The 23,087-nt window shown below is 45.1% G+C and overlaps 1 protein-coding gene across 1 annotated transcript; it reads left to right on the top strand.

Annotated features, from left to right (window-relative positions):
* Positions 1-385: 385 nt before the first annotated feature.
* LOC130202765 (voltage-dependent calcium channel gamma-7 subunit-like) lies at positions 386-6,739 on the top strand. Its single transcript, XM_056428540.1, has 5 exons — positions 386-581; positions 1,161-1,247; positions 1,572-1,712; positions 4,772-4,917; positions 6,242-6,739. The coding sequence occupies exons 1-5, from the start codon at positions 386-388 to the stop codon at positions 6,737-6,739; spliced, it is 1,068 nt and encodes a 355-aa protein (XP_056284515.1).
* The last annotated feature ends 16,348 nt before the right edge of the window (positions 6,740-23,087 follow it).

Raw genomic sequence — 23,087 nt, 5'->3', positions numbered from 1 at the left:
CTCTCCCCTATCCCCCTCTCTCTCTCTCTCTCCCTATCCCCTCTCTCTCCCCTATCCCCTCTCTCTCCCTCCTCTCATCTCCTCCCCTCGCCTCTCTCTCTCCTCCCTCTCTCAACTCTCCCCCTCTCTCCCTCTCTCGCTCCCCCCTCTCTCTCTCACCCCTATCCCTCTCTTTCTCCCTCCCCTCTCTCGCTCCCCCCCCCTCTCTCTCTCTCCCCTCTCACTTCTCCCTCCCCCCTCCCCCTCTCTCTACCTCTCAATCCAATTTCATTTCAAAAAGCTTTATTGACGTGAATGTTGCAACAACAATATTTGCCAAAGCATCAGGACCCAAAAAGACAAAAGATATACGATTCATACGGATAACAATGATGCCCCCCCCCAGATGAGCTCCTTCAGCACCCGGGCCCTGACGCTGCTCTCCACGGTGTTCGGGGCGTGCGGCCTGCTGCTGGTGGGCGTTGCCGTGGCGACGGACTACTGGCTGCTGATGGAGGAGGGCATCGTGCTGCAGCAGAACCAGACCACCGAGGTCAAGATGGCGCTGCACTCCGGCCTGTGGAGGGTCTGCTTCGTGGCCGGTGGGTCGCCGCCCGCCTCGCCGCTCGCCGCTTCGAGTCGTTATTCATTTTTCTTTGCAGAAAGAAATTATAGATTTTTAAAAATGTTTTTATTTTCGTTCTGGGATATTCATGTACTTTAGTTGGTGACAGTGTGGGTGATATGGTAGGCAGAGTGGGGGCGGAGCTTAGTGTAGGGGTCAGATGACCTTCATGACCTTCACCCCTGACCCCCGACATCACACCTGGACTAATTCACTTTTTCTATTGTGAGAATAAGGAAATACACACACACACTTGAACTCAAGGACTCGTGAGGACCTTGACTAGAAGGTGTCCCATGGGGACACCACTTTCACAACACACACACACACACACACACGGCGTGGACACCACAGATACACACCTCTGCCTACAGTTTCAGGTTGATTGTCTGTCTTCAGATCTTCTCCGTCTTGTTTTCTCCCTCCTTCTCTCCCTCTATTTCACTTCCTGTTTCATAATCTCTCGTGTGTTTTTGTTTCTTCTGGTTTCATTTCCATAAGCGCATAACTCTGTATTCTCTCTCTCTCTCTCTCTCTCTCTCCCTCTCTCTCTCAGGACCAGAGAAGGGCCGGTGCGTGGCGTCCGAGTATTTCACCGAGCCCGAGATCGAGATCACGACGGAGAACACGGCCAACATCCTGAGTGAGTCCAACACACACACACACACACACAATCACACACACAAACACACACACACAAATACACAATTACACAAACCCACACACACAATCACACAAACCCACAAACACACAAACCCACACACACACACACACACAAATACACAATTCCACAAACCCACGAACACACACTCACACAAACACCGACACACAAACACATACACACACACACAAACACAAAAATACACAATTCCACAAACACACAAAAACACAAACACAGATACACACACACACAGATGGAGAAGACATTGCGCTCCTTTTCTTACCCACAATGCTCTCTGTGCTCCAGAGATGGTGCGGACCGCCACGCCCTTCCCGATGGTCTCGCTGCTCTTCGTCTTCACGGCCTTCGTCATCAGCAACATCGGACACATCCGGCCGCAGCGCACCATCCTCGCCTTCGTCTCCGGGATCTTCTTCATCCTGTCAGGTACCTGCGTGACCTCTGACCTTTGACCCCCCTCAAAAACACAGAGACACAAGTCCTGGAAATATAGAAATTACCAGAAATTACCAAATTAAGATTACAAGAAATTAAGAGATTACGAAATTTAAGAAAGTAAGATATTAAGAAATCAGCAAACTAACGAAATAATATTAAGAAATGAAGAAATTAGGAATTTAGAAATTAAGAAATCAAGAAAATAATAAAGTAAGATATTAAATAATTAAGATATTAAGAGATTAAGAAAGTATGATATTAAGAAATAATATTTAGAGATTAAGAAATTAAGTAAATAATAAATTAAGAAAGTAAGACATTAAGATATGAAGCAATTAAGAAATTAAGAAAATAAGATTTTAAGAAATTAAGTGATAAAGAAATTAAGATAAATACGTGTCCTCAACTGCAGTTCCCTTAAATGGCCACTAGAGGCTGGCTCCATTAGACCCAGAGACCCCGTGTTAAAGAGCGATGGACAGAGTCACTGAAGCCGCTGACATCACGACCTCGGACAGCTGGGCGGCGTTTCTGCTCGGTTACCTCCAGTGCAGGGTCAAGCGGCTCCGCTGATGGAGTTGTTACTCTCTCTCTCTCTCTCTCTCTCTCTCTCTCCCTCTGAGCCGACAGGATGACATCACCTTCCTGTTTTTGCCTCAGTGAGCTTTACCTCACAGATGCTAGCGTAGCATGGCGGCCTGCTGACTCGGAATGTCAGCGAGCCAAGGCGGGCACAGAACACAAGCCGGACGGAGACAAGTATTTGTTTTCTTTAAGAGTGGAAATAGATAATTAATATCCCAGGGTTAACTAATGGATGCAATGAAAACAATATCAAATTATAAAGATAAATGTTCCTATTGTGACAAAAGCTACAAAGTGGCATAATGACAGTATCAAAAAGTATTTTAGCACATATTTATATATATAAATATATATAAATATTTTTTAATATACATGTACACACATATATATGTTTATATATTTGTATATGTAAATATATATATATATTTATATACATAAATATCTAGATACATATATTTCTATACTTACATATGTAAATATATATATGTAAATATATATATATATTCTTATATATTTATGTATAAATAAATAAATATAAATATATATACATAAAATATACTTATGTATATATATAAATATACGTTGTTTTCAGCGCTGCAGTTATGTCCCTCACAGCAGGGAGTCGGAGGACAACACCCACATCGATGCTCTTTTAGATGGTTTCTAAACACGTCTGTGAGAGTTGCAGCCGGAGGGTACTCATGGTGTCTGAGGACCAGCTGCTCCCTCCTGTTCCTCCTCTGACACAACTCTGCCATCTAGTGGCCGATCGAGAGAATTACACCTCACTCACGCCTCTCCTTTCTCACAACATCCCATTAAAACATGGAATGAGAGAATCCAGAGAGCAGAGCCCCATCAGCCCACCAAGACCATCAGCATCACGACGTTGACGCTCTTGTCTTTGTCCTCGTGAACCCGTCAAAAAGTCACAGTCGCCTCTCTGGCTTCGCCCTCTCTGGCTCCTCCCTCTCTGGCTTCTCTCTCTCTGGCTCCTCCCTCTCTGGCTCCTCTCTCTCTGGCTCCTCCCTCTCTGGCTCCTCGGTGGGCGCCGATTGGTCCGTCTCCGGTTTTCAGTAAATGAGACAGAATACTGTGACATGTGATGCTCGGCGTTCTGGAGGCTTTAAAGTCCAGGAGGCTAGAAACTGGGGGTTAGGTTTGAGGTGTTGGGTTTAAAGGGTTGGGTTTGGGGGGGTTGGGTTTAAGGGGTTGTGTTTAAGGGGTTGGGTTTGGGGGGTTGGGTTTAAGGGGTTGTGTTTAAGGGGTTAGGTTTAAGGGGTTGGGTTTGGGGGGTTGGGTTTAAGGGGTTGGGTTTGGGGGTTGGGTTTAAGGGTTGTGTTTAAGGGTTGGGTTTAAGGGTTGGGTTTAAGGTGTTGGGTTTGGGGTTAGGGTTTAAGGGTTGTTTGGGGTTTTTAAGGGGTTGGGTTTGGGGGGTTTAAGGGTTGGGTTTAAGGGGTTGTGTTTAAGGGGTTGGGTTTAAGGGGTTGGGTTTAAGGGGTTGGGTTTGGGGGGTTGGGTTTAAGGGGTTGGGTTTGGGCTTTTTGCCTTTGCTGCCTCGTCCGTGGTCCTTGTTTCTAACGTTGCTATATCAATAAAGTTATTTGTGTTATTCCCACGTTGCCGTGGTGTCGGCTCCTCCAGAGCTCCTCGTTGAGTGGGATGTTCCTCACGACTCCAAACATAGACAAAGTATTTCTTTGAGTGTCGGCAGTTGTCGTGGCAACACGTCGAGTCTGCAGCGTTCAGGAGGAGCACCAATCCAGATCTACATGATTTACAGAAGGAAGTCGTGTTGATGATGAATCTGTCGTTCCTCCTGGAGACGGATGATAATTAAAGAGAGAGGGAGAGAGAGAGAGAGAGAGAGAGAGAGAGAGAGGGAGAGAGAGAGATAGAGGGAGAGCATCTTGTCGCGCTGGAGGAGTTTAGAGGTCAGGGAAGGAAGCTCTGACACGCTGCTAATGAGGGCTCTGTGTGTGTGCGCGTCTGTGTGTGTGCGTCTGTGTGTGTGTGTGCATCTGTGTGTGTGCGTCTGTGTGTGTGTGTTTGTGTCTGTACACCAGCTGAAGTCTGCAAGGATTTCTACCCTCTGGTGTGTGTGTGTTCATGTGGGTTCTTAATGTGTGCGTGTGTGTGTGTGTGCGTGTGCGTGTGTGTGCGACTGTCCTCGTTTATCTCTGCACCGCAGCACAGCCTGTTGTTGTTGGGCTTTTCTCAGCCTGTTTACAGCACAACGAGGACACGTTATTATTAGCTATTCTAGCTCCACACAGACACAGACACACACAGACACACACACACACACACACACTAAAGGCCCATTCATATGGGACTAGTACTACAGGGTAACAAGGCCGAAGGACCGACTCCTTTCCTAGTTATTCGTAGTTCTTGGAGCTGTTAAACATGTGTGTGTAAACATTGTGTGTGTGTTTGTGTGTGTGTGTGTGTGTGTGCAGGGCTCAGCCTGGTGGTGGGACTGGTCTTGTACATTTCCAGTATCAACGACGAGGTGATGAACCGACCCAGAGAGGCCGAGCAGTTCTTCCACTACCGCTACGGCTGGTCCTTCGCCTTCGCCGCCTCCTCCTTCCTGCTGAAGGAGGTACTGGACACACACACACACACACACACACACACACACACACACACTCACACACACGCGTCCCTGTGTAGGAGCCCGTCACTCTGCCTGCATCAATATTCATGAATGTTAATATCTTCACTACTTGAGGGACGCACAGCTTCATCTGCATTAGAATATTCCTCCTCTCCGATACGTTGGATTTAACACACACACGCACACACACACAAACACACACGCACACAAACACACACACACACAAACACACGCACACAAACCCACACACACAATCACACACACACACACACACACACACACACACACACACACACACACAACACACACAAACACACACACACACACACACACACACACACACACACACACACGAACACACACACACACAAACACACACACACACACACACACACACACAAACACACACGTTGGGAATGAATATGAGCCGTGCTCAGCGGGTGAGAACATTAATACGTCTCGTTCCTCGGAGCCTTTTTGTCGACTTTGCAAACAAATTATTTTGTATTCATCTGATTTCCCGACGTCGGTTCAGGGAGACGGATCTGATGTCTCATCGTGATTCACTAATTATGAATATGTCATCGTCTCAGCTCTCCAACAGCAACTCCTGTTACCTTCTGATGGATTTCACGCATCAATCAGATAAACTTTATTAACATGAAAACTACAAAACCAAAGTTTTTATACAAACAAATGAAATCCAGTTGAAAACGTGTAATTATTTGACTTTTTTACAGAAAGAACTTGATGTTATTTCCCCTTAAATACCCCCAATGCGACTTCTCCATATGACGTTGATATAGTAATCGAGAGAATAACACAATATATGAGGAGAGAGTGAATATGGATAGCAATATATTAAATCAATTACAACTGGAGAGCATACACAAGAACCAGGACTATACAATCCTCTCAACTCATTTACTAATTCAGCTAAATTCTTAAATATAATTTATATATATTTTTAAAACACCATTTGCAAATTGATTTTTTTGGTACGAATACACTGCAAAAAAAAAGTCTCCCAGAGCCTTTCATTTAACGTTGATATTTGCAGTACATATTTGAGCCACATGGGGGAGCAGCTCTGTTCATGTTATTCTCATAACAAGTGGATCTAATGCAGAAGCCCTGTTTTCTTCTCCTGAATGGATCCACGTGGTCTCGCTTATGAATTTAAGATGCAACACATTCATAAAAAAACCTGTTATTGATCGTGTATCAGCGTCAACGTCCGTTTCCTTCTGAAGGTGAAACCAGCTGAGTCCTTCCTGTTGATGTGTGTGTGTGTGTGTGTGTGTCCCAGGGTGCAGGCGTCATGTCCGTCTACCTCTTCATGAAGCGCTACGCCGAGGAGGAGCTGTACCGGCCCCACCCGGCCCTCTACCGCCCCCGCATGTCGGAGTGCAGCGACTACAGCGGCCAGTTCCTCCACCCGGACTCCTGGCCTCCGCCGCGGCGCGGCCGCAGCGGCTCCGACGCCTCCTCCGACATCTCCATCCAGCTCAACCAGACGCCGCCTTTGCGGGGGCAAACCAAGGGGGGCGGGGGCGGCGGCTCCCAGGCCACGCCCCCCTCCTCCTCGGCGCCCTCGTCGGCGGCCGGCTACCGGCTCCAGCCGGCCTCCTCCTCCTCCGCCTCCTCCTCCTCCTACCCACACCCCCTGCACATGGGCGCCACCTCCACCCTGCCCCGGGCCCCCTCCCACCCCCACCATCACTCCCTGCCCATGGGGGTGCCGCCCTCGGCCGTGCCGCCCCCCCGCTACCACGCGCACATGAGAATGAGCGCCTCGCCATGCTAGACTAGATATGCAGAGAAAGGGGGATGGGGGGGGGGGGGACGACACTGGGAGGGGGGGGGGGTAGATTGACTCGGTTACCACACACACACACACACACACACACAAATCCTTTATCCTCGAAGTGTGTGGGAGGAGGGATCACAAAAGAGGAGAGGAGGAAGGATGGAAGAAAAGAGGGGAGGAGGAGGGGGGGGATGACTCTTCCGCCGATGCCGAGCTCCGGAGACGAAGATGGACACTTGACGAAAAAACTTTTTAACACGCCGGTAGGGGGGGGGGGGGGGGTTCTGACGGGTACGCTCGTCATCGGGGTCGTGCGACACACAGGAAACAGGAAGCTGGACCACGTCCCAGGATGTAGACACGTCCGGCTATGAGTGAGTTTTCCTTTCCATCGAGGACGGAGAATAAATACAACTCACGGTTAACATATTTTTGCAACGCCGCCGACGGGAAGGAAACCTAAAAGATATTTAAAGTCGCTCGCTCGACCTCGGTTATGAAACAGATTATTTTAAGACGGATTATCTTTCACTAAACCCGGCGGTGGTTTAGTTAGTTCTGTTGAATTTTAGTTTTTTGTAAATATGTTCTGTTTCGCTTTTCAACAAAGTTTCGTTGCACGGAAACATGTTTTTTTAGGAGACAGGGTTTGCCGCATATATTCAAATTTTCATATTCAGAATATATCAAAATATATGTAATTTTTTGTATTTATTCCTAATTTAATTCACATTCACCACAAATTGTACGAGTGCAGGTATCAACTTTAATTGCGATCTACAAATGTGGAATGTATTTAGTAAATGACATTAACGTCATCTTTTACTTCCCGACCATGTCCAATTATATTTTAAAAAGAAAACGTGCCAATATGTTAAAGAATGTCCGTGTTATTAATAATCAGTATTACTTACGACTTTTGCACCATGACCAACGGTGACAACGGTTACACACAATCACACATCGCAAAGAAGTCGACACTTAGCTGTAAAGAAATGAGCGATTGAATATTTTATAAGGGGGGGGGGGGGGCGGGGGGATGAAAGTTCAATATGTCAGGGGATGGAAGAAGAAAAACGCCACGGAGAGACTCTCCATAGGTTTCCGGGGCCGTCGGGTTTTTTTCGTGATCATGGACAACAAGAACTACAATAAAATCAAAATGTCTGCCTTGGAGATGCTGTTGACATGAAAGTGAGGATTTAGTTTCTTAGCTATGTAAATTAATGATGTGAGAAACCAGACCTCCGGGTTCAGAATCCCCCCCCCCACCCCCCGCCTCCCTTGACCCCCGACCGTTTATTTTGGTGTTTTTACGAACGACGAGGTGCTTCCCGAACGGACAGATTTGAAATGAAATCCAACTCTTCCTGTTTTATTAGTTTTTTTTTAACGTAAGACGATATGAGGAACAGACGTGAACACGATCTCACGTGGGGGGCGAGCTGAAAACCAGATCGACCCCCCCCCCCCCCGTTTGATCGACTATTCACGTCAGAACTTTTCACGAATATCTCTCGGGGGGTGAAAGATTCCTTTTGTCTGGCGATTAAATGGATTAAAGTGAATGATTAGAAATGCAAATAGTTTGGAGACTGCCCGGAGTCTGATGTCTCCCCCAGCTTCACACACAACCCCTCTGTTTACGCTCTAGTCATGTAAAACGTCCGGGCCCAAACAACAATCCGTTTTGTTTTTTTATGAATCCGAACGTCAACACAAGCCATGATCTGCTTAAATTGTATTTATTTTTTTAAACAACTTGGCCTGTGACCCGGGTTGGTTGAGTCCAGCCACAGTCACCACGAAAGGCCCGCCTCTCAGATCATCCGATTGGACGATGTGTGAAAAAACAAACCTTCGACATCAGAGACCGGAGTATGGATGACTTTGTGAATTCTCTCCCGAAATGTAAAGTCGTGGTCCTCCGTTGAGTTCAGGTAGAACTGGTGATTCTGAACCACTGTAGCACCTCCCATCTTGGAAACTGCAGTTCACAAAACAGCCAGAGGGGGGTCCACATACTTGTGCATGAGTATGATAACGATAAGATGACTTTTTGTTACGTATATATAGACACGCACAAAACAAAAGGGACAGAGATGTTCAGACCTTTTGGAGTTCTCGTGTTGCACCGAAAGCTAAAGACAAACTTAAAGATTGCTTGTTTTTTGTAGTATATTAACAATCGTGCCCAGCATGGGGCATTGTTTGTAGCCATTGTTAGACCTTCGGGGGGGGGGGGGGGGGGGGGGGTCATGCTTTACAACCTGCGGTGTAGCAAATTAAATGCGACGTTAGCATCTTTTAAACGAAATAAGAAATCATTTAGCAGCAAAGTATGAGAGTTCTCGTTTTGTTTTTCGAGATGTTTATTTTAATTGCCAAAGCTGAGCGTTCATGCTGTGTAGTGAGCACACACACACACACACACACACACACACCACAGATATGTATTTATGTAGCTGACTTCTGAGGAGTTCTTTTCAGTTTTATGATGCAAATAAATCTGAGGCGCAGTGTTCCCGATGCGGCGGACCTCTTTTTTAAATGTTAACTTCCTTCATCTACTGCTGACATCTCTTCAAACTGTGATTATGATGTAAATATTACTGAACATACTTATCAAGGCCATATTTGAGTCTAATTACATTTCATGACTCGGTACCCGTCCAAAAAACCGACCATCAAATTCATGTAACTTTGATTGTTTTTCATCATTTCTGCAAACTGAGCAGGAGTATGTTTTTTAAAATCTGCCAGCAGTGTTTTGTTAAGTTTAAGAAACAATAAAGCTTGCCTGGTTCCAGCCTCCTATTTGTTCTTCACATGTTCTCAATTGACACTTTAAAAAGTGGCGTTACAAATGGGCGTAACAAAGTGGTGTTACAAAGAGGTGTTACAAAGAGGTGTAACAAAGTGGCGTAACAAAGAGGCGTAACAAAGTGGCGTAATAAAGTGGCGTAACAAAGTGGCGTTACAAAGAGGCGTAACAATGTGGCGTTAAAAAATGGCATAACAAGGTGGCGTTACAAAGAGGCGTTACAAAGAGGCGATACAAAGAGGCGTTACAAAGAGGCGTAACAACGTGGCGTTAAAAAATGGCGTTACAAAGAGGCGTTACAAAGAGGTGTTACAAAGTGGCGTTACAAAGAGGCATTACAAAGAGGCGTTACAAAGAGGTGTTAGAAAGTGGCGTTACAAAGTGGCGTTACAAAGAGGCGTTACAAAGAGGTGTTACAAAGTGGCGTTACAAAGAGGCATTACAAAGAGGCGTTACAAAGAGGTGTTAGAAAGTGGCGTTACAAAGTGGCGTTACAAAGAGGCGTTACAAAGAGGTGTTAGAAAGTGGCGTTACAAAGTGGCGTTACAAAGAGGCGTTACAAAGAGGCGTTACAAAGAGGTGTTACAAAGAGGCATTACAAAGTGGCGTTACAAAGTGGCATTACAAAGTGGCGTTACAAAGAGGCATCACAAAGAGGCGTTACAAAGAGGTGTTACAAAGTGGCGTTACAAAGAGGAGTTAAAAAGTGGCGTTACAAAGTGGCATTACAAAGAGGCGTTACAAAGAGGCGTTACAAAGAGGCATTACAAAGTGGCGTTACAAAGAGGCGTTACAAAGAGGCGTTACAAAGAGGCGTTACAAAGTGGCATTACAAAGAGGCGTTACAAAGAGGCGTTACAAAGAGGTGTTACAAAGAGGTGTTACAAAGAGGCGTTACAAAGAGGAGTTACAAAGAGGCGTTACAAAGAGGTGTTACAAAGAGGCGTTACAAAGAGGTGTTACAAAGAGGCGTTACAAAGAGGTGTTACAAAGAGGTGTTACAAAGAGGAGTTAAAAAGTGGTGTTACAAAGTGGCGTTACAAAGAGGAGTTAAAAAGTGGCGTTACAAAGTGGCGTTACAAAGAGGCGTAACAACGTGGCGTTAAAAAATGGCGTAACAAGGTGGCGTTACAGAGCGATGTCACAGAGCGGCTGTAACAACGAGGCGTTACAGAACAGCAGTACAGAGCGGCGTTGCAGAGCGGCGGTACGCGGCTCTAGCTCACCGGACATTTGTAAACCCACAGTAAACTCCCAGCAGCCTCGTCAAACCAACCCCAACGGAAAAAGATTTTTTTCTGGTTTTGCTTCTAGTTAGCATTGTTAGCATTGTTATGCTAGCTGGTCCTCAGCCCCCTTCCAGCCCCAGCCGCCCGGTTACCAGCCGACGCAAGTAAGGAGAGAAAAAAAGAAGCCATTCTCTTCTCCCGTTGGGGGAGGGGGAGGGGGAGGGGGGTTCAGGTCCTTATATACAGACTACCAACTAAAACGTACAAATAACTGTTCCTCCAAGAACAAGAGAAACTCCGTGTCCTCCCCGCCCCGTGGCAGCAGTCCATGGTTAACTTTAAATGTTCTCAAACTGATTAAACGGTTAATGCTGCAAATAAAACCAAAAGTACTTCATACTATCGGTATGAGGACTTTTGTTTTTTGCGGCTAGTTAATGTTTCTAATTTGTATGAATTGACTTTTAGATTAGATCTACAAATTGAACAGAACCAATGAGCTACATTTGAAACACCTGCCCAGGTCTTTAGAGTGGACAACCCAACCTGATTCCAATTACTTCATCAGCGTGAGACGTGATTGGTCGGCAGGAACACTTGAAAAGGGCCACTGTCTGTTCAACAGTCATGAAACTGAAACACAAGCTTCTCAGTCTGTTGTGTTTCCTGTTAGCAGCAACAACCATAGTGAGCTGTTTGGCTTCAGTGTGAGAACTAAACATGTACTTTGGGTTTTCTCTAAGGTAAAGTTACTCTTCTTGTTTCTAGTAAATATTTAATTACTTAATCGTGTTTTGTTTTGTTCACTTGGTTTTCTATTTTCAGCGTGCTTGTGCTCTCACTGTTGATGTTGGTCCACCATGCCAATGGTAAGAATTAATGCTCCACTAGCTGCAGCTTCAACTTGTTTGCAGACCTGATCTTTTAAATTGTTTTCCTTTTTTAGCCATCGGCGACAGACGTGGAGGCTCCAGTGGTCACACAAGAAACAGAAAACTAGCTTTTCCGTCTGCTTTTGAGAGCTCTGCACAGAATGGAGGGTTTCTCGGTAGTTCTAGATCCAGTCACAGTGCAGGTGGGCGAGTAGATCGCTACAGTCCAGAGGGAAGTGTTTCTAGTTACGGGTCTCGCTCGATGGACGTTCGTAAACCCACTCAAAACTCCCAGCATTCTCGTCGAACCAACCCGAATGCAAAAGGTGACAGCCAGACAACTGGCAAGTGGGATTATGACTCGGCCCAGAATGGAAAAAGATTTGAGTCTGGTATTGCTTCAAGTGGGGAAATTGTTATACAAGCTGGTCCTCCGCCTCCTTCTGAGCCCCAGCAGTCCGTCGACCAGCCCCAGCAGTCCGTCTACCAGCCATCAGTCTACCAGCCCCACCAGTCCGTCTACCAGCCCCACCAGTCCGTCTACCAGCCCCACCAGTCAGTCTACCAGCCCAAGCAGTCCGTCTACCAGCCCAAGCAGTCCGGCTACCAGCCCCAGCAGTCCGTCTACCAGCCCCAGCAGTCCGTCTACCAGCCCCAGCAGTCCGTCTACCAGCCCCAGCAGTCCGTCTACCAGCGCCACCAGTCCGGCTACCAGCCCCGCTTCCAGTCCCCGTCAGGTTATCGGTCCAATCCCAAGCAAGTGGGGATTCAATTAAAACCTGCCATTTCTGAACTCTTTTCGCCCGTTGGAGGTGTTTCTCGTCGTAGTATGCTTCCTACCAACGTACAAATGACTGATCCTCCAAGAGAAATTCCATCCAGATATCGTCCCAGGTGGTAGCAGTCACTGGTTCCTGTGTAAAACGGACACCATTTGGATCCTCGCTGTAAGTCTTCATTTTATATGTTGTAAGTTTAAATTGATGTATTGCAAACTTTCTAAATTATTTGTTTTCTCAGGTTCCTGACCACATTCTGAAAGCGGACTGTCATGGCATCAACCTTTTGTGAAATTAAATAAAGTACTTTGAACTGAACTCTGTGCCATGAATGAGCTTTTTGTTCTGGGTGTTTGGGTCAAGGGTCAGGTTACTGGTTCTAGATTCTTCTGCATTAAACTATATGACTAACTCTCAATGTTTGCAACTGTAGTGTTCTACCTGTATGCTTAGAGTAAATAGTATTCTGGTGATTTATAAACATACATTTGGAAAGGAAAATATGCATTTTTGATCTTCCGCATCATAACTGTAGTTTGAGAAGGTGTATTGGAGGGTTTGAGGTGGATGTATTTGGAAAGGTCCATAATCGAGCTCTGGAAGGTAAAATAAGTACTGCACTTGCATATTTACCCTCTGTACAGAGCTGACAGGTTTTTAGATATCAGTTTTTACAGTACCTGTCCTGCAAAGAGCTGGACACGTTCAAGAAGGCCTTGATTGGTCACTGAGAAATCAACAGACTGAAAGCTCCAGAACGAGCTTGCTCTCTACCTCGGCCTGAAACTCCGCTAACGGAGCCTCGCAGGGATTTGTCGTGACTTTCTTTGCGCCAACAATACGCCAAACCTTTTTCAATCTAATGTGGTAACGTAATGAACCGTGTTGGCATGAAATTATTGAGGAACTAGAAATGCGACCGGTGGTTCAGAAAAGTTTTCAATCTTTGTACATTTTTCTTCTCCGGTGCAGATGAACTACATTAAATCCTCCACGTGTCCTATCATCACGGCAGTCCTCAGAGAAGAAACTGAAGCTGTAAAATCTCCATTTCCTTTGAGCAACATGCAATATTATTTTGAACCGTTCACATTTTGTCAGTCTGAGAAAGCCCTAAATGTCACGCAGTTCTGTATTAAAATCAATATGAATATCTAATAATCAAAAAACATTGCACTTTTCTCAACATGTACTTCAAGGTCATTTAAATACAGAGCTAAATGGTTTTATATATTGTCTGTCACTGTTTTATGTTTTATGTTGTATTGTATAAACTTTGTGTGACGTGCTGCTGCTGCTGTCTTGGCCAGGACACTCTTGTAAAGGAGATTTTTAATCTCAATGAGGCATTTCCTGGTTAAATAAAAAAAAAAAATAGAGCAACAAGCTTATTTCTAGTTCCTAGCTCTGTTTTAACATCTGTTTCAATTGAGGCTGAAATCTCAGAGGTTAGAATCTGAAATTCTCAACAAATAAAAAAAATAATACCTAATATGCATGAGGACTTTTTTTTATATAGCCAGTTAACATTTGTAACTTGTGTGAATTGACTTTTAGATTTGATCAACAAACTAAAGTAAACAAATGAACTAAATTTGAAACACCTGCCCAGGTGGTTGGCGTGGACAACCCAACCTGATTCCAATTACATCATCAGCGTGAGACGTGATTGGTCGGGAGAAACACTTGAAAAGGGCCACTGTCTGTTCAACAGTCATGAAACAGAATCAGTAGTTTGTTCATTCTGTTCTGGTTCCTGTTAGCAGCGACACAAATTACAACCGGTTCAGCTTCAGCTTGAGAACCAAACATGGATTTGGTATTTTGTGTCAGGTAAAGTTACTCTTCTTGTTTCTAGTAAATATTCAATCGTGTTTCGTTTTGTTCACTTTGGTTTCTTTTTTCAGCGTGCTTGTGTTCTCACTGTTGACTTTTGTGCAGCATGCAAATGGTAAGAATTAATGCTCCACTAGCTGCAGCTTCAACTTGTTTGCAGACCTGATCTTTTAAATTGTTTTCCTTTTCTAGCCATCGGCGACAGACGTGGAGGCTCCAGTGGTCACACAAGAAACAGAAAACTAGCTTTTCCGTCTGCTTTTGAGAGCTCTGCACAGAATGGAGGGTTTCTCGGTAGTTCTAGATCCAGTCACAGTGCAGGTGGGCGAGTAGATCGCTACAGTCCAGAGGGAAGTGTTTCTAGTTACGGGTCTCGCTCGATGGACGTTCGTAAACCCACTCAAAACTCCCAGCAGCCTCGTCAAACCAACCCGAATGCAAAAGGTGACAGCCAGACAACTGGCAAGTGGGATTATGACTCGGCCCAGAATGGAAAAAGATTTGAGTCTGGTATTGCTTCAAGTGGGGAAATTGTTATACAAGCTGGTCCTCCGCCTCCTTCTGAGCCCCAGCCATCAGTCTACCAGCCCCAGCAGTCCGTCTACCAGCGCCACCAGTCCGTCTACCAGCCCCGCTTCCAGTCCCCGTCAGGTTATCGGTCCAATCCCAAGCAAGTGGGGATTCAATTAAAACCTGCCATTTCTGAACTCTTTTCGCCCGTTGGAGGTGTTTCTCGTCGTAGTATGCTTCCTACCAACGTACAAATGACTGATCCTCCAAGAGAAATTCCATCCAGATATCGTCCCAGGTGGTAGCAGTCACTGGTTCCTGTGTAAAACGGACACCATTTGGATCCTCGCTGTAAGTTCATTTTATATGTCTTAAGTTTAAATTGATGTATTGCAGACTTCCTAAATTATTTGTTTTGTCAGGTTCCTGACCACATCCTGAAAGCGGACTGTCATGGCCTCAACCTTTTGTGAAATTAAATAAAGTACTTTGAACTGAACTCTCTGCCATGAATGAGCTTTTTGTTCTGGGTGTTTGGGTCAAGGGTCAGGTTACTGGTTCTAGATTCTTCTGCATTAAACTAGTTTTCTTGGAAACTTTATGACTAACTCTCAATGTTTGCAGCTGTAATGTTCTACCTGTATGCTTAGAGTAAATAGTATTCTGGTGATTTATAAACATACATTTGGAAAGGAAAATATGCATTTTTGATCTTCCTCATCATAACTGTAGTTTGAGACGGTGTATTGGAGGGTTTGAGGTGGATGTATTTGGAAAGGTCCATAATCGAGCTCTGGAAGGTAAAATAAGTAATGCACTTGCATATTTACCCTCTGTACAGAGCTGACAGGTTTTTAGATATCAGTTTTTACAGTACCTGTCCTGCAAAGAGCTGGACACGTTCAAGAAGGCCTTGATTGGTCACTGAGAAATCAACAAAGTTCCAGAACGAGCTTGCTCTCTACCTCGGCCTGAAACTCCGCTAACGGAGCCTCGCAGGGATTTGTCGTGACTATTTCTTTGCGCCAACAATACGCCAAACCTTTTTCAATTTGATGTGGTAACGTAATGAACCGTGTTGGCATGAAATTATTGTGGAACTAGAAATGCGACCGGTGGTTCAGAAAAGTTTTCAATCTTTGTACATTTTTTTTCTCCGGTGCAGATGAACTACATTAAATCCTCCACGTGTCCTATCATCACAGCAGTCAGAGAAGAAACTGAAGCTGTACAATCTCCATTTCCTTTGAGCAACATGCAATATTATTTTGAACCGTTCACATTTTGTCAGTCTGAGAAAGCCCTAAATGTCACGCAGTTCTGTATTAAAATCAATATGAATATCTAATAATCAAAAAACATTGCACTTTTCTCAACATGTACTTCAAGGTCATTGAAATACAACTTCAAAATGTTTAGATAGAGCTAAATGGTAGAGCAACGAGCTTCTTTCTAGTTCCTAGCTCTGTTTTAACATCTGTTTCAATTAAGGTTGAAATCTCAGAGGTTAGAATCTGAAACTACAGACCGATCTCTAACCTCCCCTTCCTCTCCAAGATCCTTGAGAAAGTGGTCGCAAATCAGTTGTGCGACTTTCTACATCATAATAGTTTATTTGAGAAATTTCAATCAGGATTTAGAAAACACCACAGCACCGAGACAGCACTGGTGAAAATTACAAATGACCTCTTAATGGCAGCAGATAAAGGACTCCTCTCTGTCCTGGTCTTGTTAGACCTTAGTGCTGCATTCGACACCATTGACCATGACATCCTGTTACAGAGACTGGAGCAGTCGATTGGCATTTCAGGCACGGCACTAATTTGGTTTAAATCCTATTTATCAGATCGATCTCAGTTTGTATTTGTAAACGATGGCGCCTCGATAACCACCAACGTTAATCACGGAGTTCCACAAGGTTCTGTGCTTGGACCAATTTTATTTACCTTATACATGCTTCCTTTGGGCAATATTATCAGGAAACACTCCATAAACTTTCATTGTTATGCAGATGATACTCAACTATATTTATCGATAAAACCAGAGGAGAGCAACCAACTCTGTAAAATTCAAGCATGTCTTAAAGACATAAAAACATGGATGACCTGCAACTTCTTGATGTTAAACTCAGACAAAAGCGCAGTAATTTTAATCGGCCCTGAGCACCTCAGAGATCAATTATCTGGTGATGTGGTTTCTGTAGACGGCATTGCCCTGGCATCCAACACCACTGTAAAGAATCTTGGCGTTATCTTTGATCGGGACTTGTCCTTTAACTCCCACGTAAAGCAAATCTCAAGGACTGCATTCTTTCATCTACGTAATATTTCAAAAATCAGGCACATCTTGTCTCAAAAAGATGCAGAAAAATTGGTTCACTCGTTCGTTACTTCGAGACTGGATTACTGCAACTCCTTATTATCAGGCTGCTCTAATAAGTCTCTTAGGTCCCTCCAGTTGATCCAGAATGCTGCAGCTCGTGTTCTCACTAAAACTGAGAAAAGAGATCACATCACTCCTGCACTAGCTGCTCTGCACTGGCTCCCAGTAAAATCAAGAATCACTTTTAAAATTCTTCTCTTAACGTACAAAGCCTTGATTGGTGATGCTCCATCATATCTTAAGGAGCTTGTAGTACCATATTGCCCCACTAGAGAGCTACGCTCACTAAATGCGGGACTACTTGTAGTTCCTAGAGTCTTAAAAAGTAGAATGGGAGCCAGAGCCTTGTTATCAAGCTCCTCTTTTATGGAACCAGCTTCCAATTTCAGTCCGGGAGGCAGACACAGTCACCTCGTTTAAGAGTCGACTGAAGACCTTCCTCTTTGACAGAGCTTATAGTTAGGGCTGAATCAGGTTCACCTGGTCCAGCCCTTGATATGCTGCTATAGGCTTATAGCTGCCGGGGGACGTTTAGGATGCACTGAGTACCTATCTCCTCTTTTTTCTCTCCTTAAGGATGAATTTTCATCTCTCAATCACACGTTACTAACTCTGCTTTCTCCCCGGAGTCCTTTTGACTTCACGTCTCATGGGGTCGCCGGACCCTATGCGCCGGCATAGATCCTATCTGCCTGATGGATCATCGAGGTCTGGGTCGTGGAATTCCTGCTCCTGACTACGCCACTGTCCTGTTGAGACTCCGCCCACTGTTGAGACTCCGCCTCCTCCTCCCCACCGCCATCTGCCTGATGGATCGTGGAGGTCTCCATCGTGGAATATGCCTACTATGAACTATTCATACACTCTGTCATATTCATTGAATGTATTTTAACTCTAAATCTGTCCTTCTGGTCACATGACATCTATTGTTCTGTCCATCCTGGAGAGGGATCCTCCTCTGTTCTCTCCTGAAGGTTTCTTCCCTTTTTTTCCCCCTGAAGGGTTATTTGGGAGTTTTTCCTGGTCCGATGTGAGGTTTTGGGGCAGGGATGTCTATGTGTACAGATTGTAAAGCACTCCGAGACAAATTTGTAATTTGTGAAATTGGGCTATACAAATGAACTGAATTGAATTGAATTGAAATTCTCGACAAAAAAAAATAAAAAACTTATTACGCATGAGGACTTTTTTTTTTATAGCCAGTTAACATTTGTAACTTGTGTGAATTGACTTTTAGATTTGATCAACAAACTAAAGTAAACAAATGAACTAAATTTGAAACACCTGCCCAGGTGGTTGGCGTGGACAACCCAACCTGATTCCAATTACATCATCAGCGTGAGACGTGATTGGTCGGGAGAAACACTTGAAAAGGGCCACCGTCTGTTCAACAGTCATGAAACAGAATCAGTAGTTTGTTCATTCTGTTCTGGTTCCTGTTAGCAGCGACACAAATTACAACCGGTTCAGCTTGAGAACCAAACATGGATTTGGTATTTTGTGTCAGGTAAAGTTACTCTTCTTGTTTCTAGTAAATATTCAATCGTGTTTTGTTTTGTTCACTTTGGTTTCTTTTTTCAGCGTGCTTGTGTTCTCACTGTTGACTTTTGTGCAGCATGCAAATGGTAAGAATTAATGCTCCACTAGCTGCAGCTTCAACTTGTTTGCAGACCTGATCTTTTAAATAGTTTTCCTTTTCTAGCCATCGGCGACAGATGTGGAGGCTCCAGTGGTCACACAAGAAACAGAAAACTAGCTTTTCCGTCTGCTTTTGAGAGCTCTGCACAGAATGGAGGGTTTCTCGGTAGTTCTAGAACCAGTCACAGTGCAGGTGGGCGAGTAGATCGCTACAGTCCAGAGGGAACTGTTTCTAGTTACGGGTCTCGCTCGATGGACGTTCGTAAACCCACTCAAAACTCCCAGCATTCTCGTCGAACCAACCCGAATGCAAAAGGTGACAGCCAGACAACTGGCAAGTGGGATTATGACTCGGCCCAGAATGGAAAAAGATTTGAGTCTGGTATTGCTTCAAGTGGGGAAATTGTTATACAAGCTGGTCCTCCGCCTCCTTCTGAGCCCCAGCCATCAGTCTACCAGCGCCAGCAGTCCGTCTACCAGCCCCAGCAGTCCGTCTACCAGCCCCAGCAGTCCGGCTACCAGCCCCGCTTCCAGTCCCCGTCAGGTTATCGGTCCAATCCCAAGCAAGTGGGGATTCAATTAAAACCTGCCATTTCTGAACTCTTTTCGCCCGTTGGAGGTGTTTCTCGTCGTAGTATGCTTCCTACCAACGTACAAATGACTGATCCTCCAAGAGAAATTCCATCCAGATATCGTCCCAGGTGGTAGCAGTCACTGGTTCCTGTGTAAAATGGACACCATTTGGATCCTCGCTGTAAGTTCATTTTATATGTTGTAAGTTTAAATTGATGTATTGCAAACTTCCTAAATTATTTGTTTTGTCAGGTTCCTGACCACATTCTGAAAGCGGACTGTCATGGCATCAACCCTTTGTGAAATAAAATAAAGTACTTTGAACTGAACTCTCTGCCATGAATGAGCTTTTTGTTCTGGGTGTTTGGGTCAAGGGTCAGGTTACTGGTTCTAGATTCTTCTGCATTAAACTAGTTTTCTTGGAAACTTTATGACTAACTCTCAATGTTTGCAACTGTAGTGTTCTACCTGTATGCTTAGAGTAAATAGTATTCTGGTGATTTATAAACATACATTTGGAAATGAAAATATGCATTTTTGATCTTCCTCATCATAACTGTAGTTTGAGACGGTGTATTGGAGGGTTTGAGGTGGATGTATTTGGAAAGGTCCATAATCGAGCTCTGGAAGGTAAAATAAGTAATGCACTTGCATATTTACCCTCTGTACAGAGCTGACAGGTTTTTAGATATCAGTTTTTACAGTACCTGTCCTGCAAAGAGCTGGACACGTTCAAGAAGGCCTTGATTGGTCACTGAGAAATCAACAGACTGAAAGCTCCAGAACGAGCTTGCTCTCTACCTCGGCCTGAAACTCCGCTAACGGAGCCTCGCAGGGATTTGTCGTGACTATTTCTTTGCGCCAACAATACGCCAAACCTGTTTCAATTTGATGTGGTAACGTAATGAACCGTGTTGGCATGAAATTATTGTGGAACTAGAAATGCGACCGGTGATTCTGAAAAGTTTTCAATCTTTGTACATTTTTTTTCTCCGGTGCAGATGAACTACATTAAATCCTCCACGTGTCCTATCATCACGGCAGTCAAGTCAAGTCTTTTGTCAGATACACAGAATGACACAGGGTCAGACTGGGCACTGAAATTCTTAGGACAAGGCACCACACAACAACTACCATAGCATAACATATAACATAACATAACATGACATACACACTGTACAAGAACTCTGAACATAATACTAACATATATACATATAATACACATAATAACTAGACTACAGACAAATGGGAGAAGCAGGTAGTGCAATAGAAAGTGTAAGTGTAAGTACAAGGCTGAAAGTGACAGTGTATGTAAAGTGACGAGTGTAAAGTGTCGAGTGCAAAAGTGTCGATCGTGTGTCAGTGTCCATTGAGCAGCCTGATGGCTCTCGGGAAGAAACTGTTCTCCAGTCTCTGTGTGCGAGACCGGATGCTACGGTACCGCCTTCCAGAAGGCAGCGGGGTGAACAGGCTGAAGGCTGGATGATGGCAGTCCTTTAGGATCCTGCCAGTCTTCCTGAGGCATCGTGTGCGGTATGTGTTCTGCAGGGCTGGGAGCTCCCTACCGATGATGAACTCCACAGTCCTGACCACACGACGTAGGGCCTTGCGGTCCTTGGCTGTGCAGCTCCCATACCACACTGTGATGCACCCAGTCAGGATGCTTTCTATTGTGCATCTGTAGAAATTGGTGAGGATGACTGAATCCATGCCAAACTTCTTCAGTCTCCTCAGGAAGAAGAGGCGCTTCCGGGCCGCTTTGACCACCTTGTCTGTGTGAGCAGACCAGGTGAGGTCGTTGCTGATGTTGACCCCGAGGAACCTGAAGCAGCTGACCATCTCCACTGCAGAACCGTTGATATGCAGGGTGCTCCTCCACCTGCCGTCTCCTAAAGTCCACAATCATCTCCTTTGTCTTGCTGATGTTGAGAGAGGCTATTATCCTGACACCATGTAGTCAGGGTAGCAACCTCCTCTCTGGAGGCTGACTCATCATTGCCAGTGATGAGGCCCACAATGGTTGTGTCATCAGCAAACTTGACAATGAGGTTGGAGCTGTGCGTAGCTACACAGTCATGTGTGAACAAGGAGAACAGGAGGGGGCTGAGCACACAGCCCTGGGGGGTGCCTGTGTTGGTGATGACTGTAGATGAGGTGCGGTCATCGATTCTCACCACCTGTGGCCTCCTCCCCGTCAGGAAGTCGAAGACCCATTTGCATAGGGAGGTGCTTAGTCCCAGGTCCACGAGCTTGGAGACGAGTCTGGAGGGGATGATGGTATTGAATGCTGAACTGTAGTCAATGAACAGCATTCTCACATGTATTCCCTTTGTCCAGGTGGGTGAGGGCGGTGTGCGTGGTCAGGGCTATGGCATCGTCTGTAGACCGGTTGGACCGGTATGCAAACTGCATCGGGTCCAGGGTGGGAGGCAGCAAGGAGCAGATGAATGATTTGACCAGCCGCTCAAAGCACTTCATGATCACAGAGGTCAGTGCTACCGGGCGGTAGTCATTCAAGCAGGTGACCTTGGTGATCTTGGGCACAGGGACGATGGTGGTCCGTTTGAAGCATGTGGGGAGTACAGACAGGCTGAGGGAGAGGTTGAAGATGTCGCTGAAGACCCCTGAGGGCTGTTAAGTTGTAATAGTTTATTTTGATAACATCTGCAGAGGTCTTATGGTTTAAATTAATACATATAGAAAGATATTATAATAGACAATATTAAGGAGAATATTGATATTGTTATTAATGTATTATGAAGCATAGGGGTAATGTTTACTCTATGCAAATGTAAATGGCAAGAATTAATGTATGTTGCATGAGAGTGACTGTATGTTAGTATTATAGATTGCCGAAGCCGGTTGAAATCCGTGACGTGACTTACAATAACAAGAGACTTTTATTGTGAAGGTGACTTTAATTGACGGGATTCTTATTGTGAAAGCGACGTAACCGGAAGTGACGTTTCGACCGGCGCAAGAGGATTATAAAACAGCGTGTTTTTAGAGAGCTCGTTCTCTTTCTCAGGTGAGCCCCGAAGGGAAGGTTGTGTGCGTCTCGGAAGGCGCCGAGAGCCTGCAGCCTTGACACGAGGATAGAGCGCGTTGAATGTTTGATTCACTTTTCTTGCCATTAAATGTTGATAACTTAATCCATGCGTGTCCGGAAGCCTGTTTCTCCTCCATCTGCGTAGTGCCCGGTTTTGCGAATACCTTACAATTTGGAAACCACGGAAGGCGAAACTGAGATGGGCCGCCAGAGTTACGGGACTAAGGACGCGTTCATGCGGTGAGTAGCCCGCGCTAAGCTATCGAACTATTTATGCCGTCAGAGCACGACGGAGGGCACAAGCCCGCCGGAGAGTTTAACAAGCAATCGACGCTGTGTGTGTGTGTTTTATGTGTTTTTCCCAATCGCCTTTTGCATGATTCTGCGCGTTTAGTGGCATTTACGCGGGCAAGTCGGCCACGTTTGGCCCGCGTGGTTGATCGAACGCTTCGTGTCACGGATGAGTAGTCGTGTGTGTTTGTTCCAGTGCGTCTGCATGTTCTGCGTGTTTAGTGGCATTTACGCGTGAAAGTCGCCCACGTGTGGGCCGTGTGGTCGATCGAACGCTTCGTGTTACTGATGTGAAGTCGTGTGTAAGATTGGGTGTGTTTGTGTCTTTCTGTAGTGCGTTTGCACGGATGGCTGTCTCACGC

Source organism: Pseudoliparis swirei, chromosome 1 (genome assembly GCF_029220125.1).
Source record: "Pseudoliparis swirei isolate HS2019 ecotype Mariana Trench chromosome 1, NWPU_hadal_v1, whole genome shotgun sequence".
Taxonomy (NCBI): Eukaryota; Metazoa; Chordata; class Actinopteri; order Perciformes; family Liparidae; genus Pseudoliparis; species Pseudoliparis swirei.
Note: the sequence above shows the minus strand (reverse complement) of the source record. Positions and strands in the feature narration are given on the sequence as shown.

Excerpts from the sequence above, each read along its gene's own strand:
- LOC130202765 (XM_056428540.1), top strand. The coding sequence starts at position 386 with ATGAGCTCCTTCAGCACCCGGGCCCTGACGCTGCTCTCCACGGTGTTC. Across the intron at positions 582-1,160 it reads GAGGGTCTGCTTCGTGGCCG|GACCAGAGAAGGGCCGGTGC; the intron begins GTGGGTCGCCGC and ends TCTCTCTCTCAG. Across the intron at positions 4,918-6,241 it reads CCTCCTTCCTGCTGAAGGAG|GGTGCAGGCGTCATGTCCGT; the intron begins GTACTGGACACA and ends TGTGTGTCCCAG.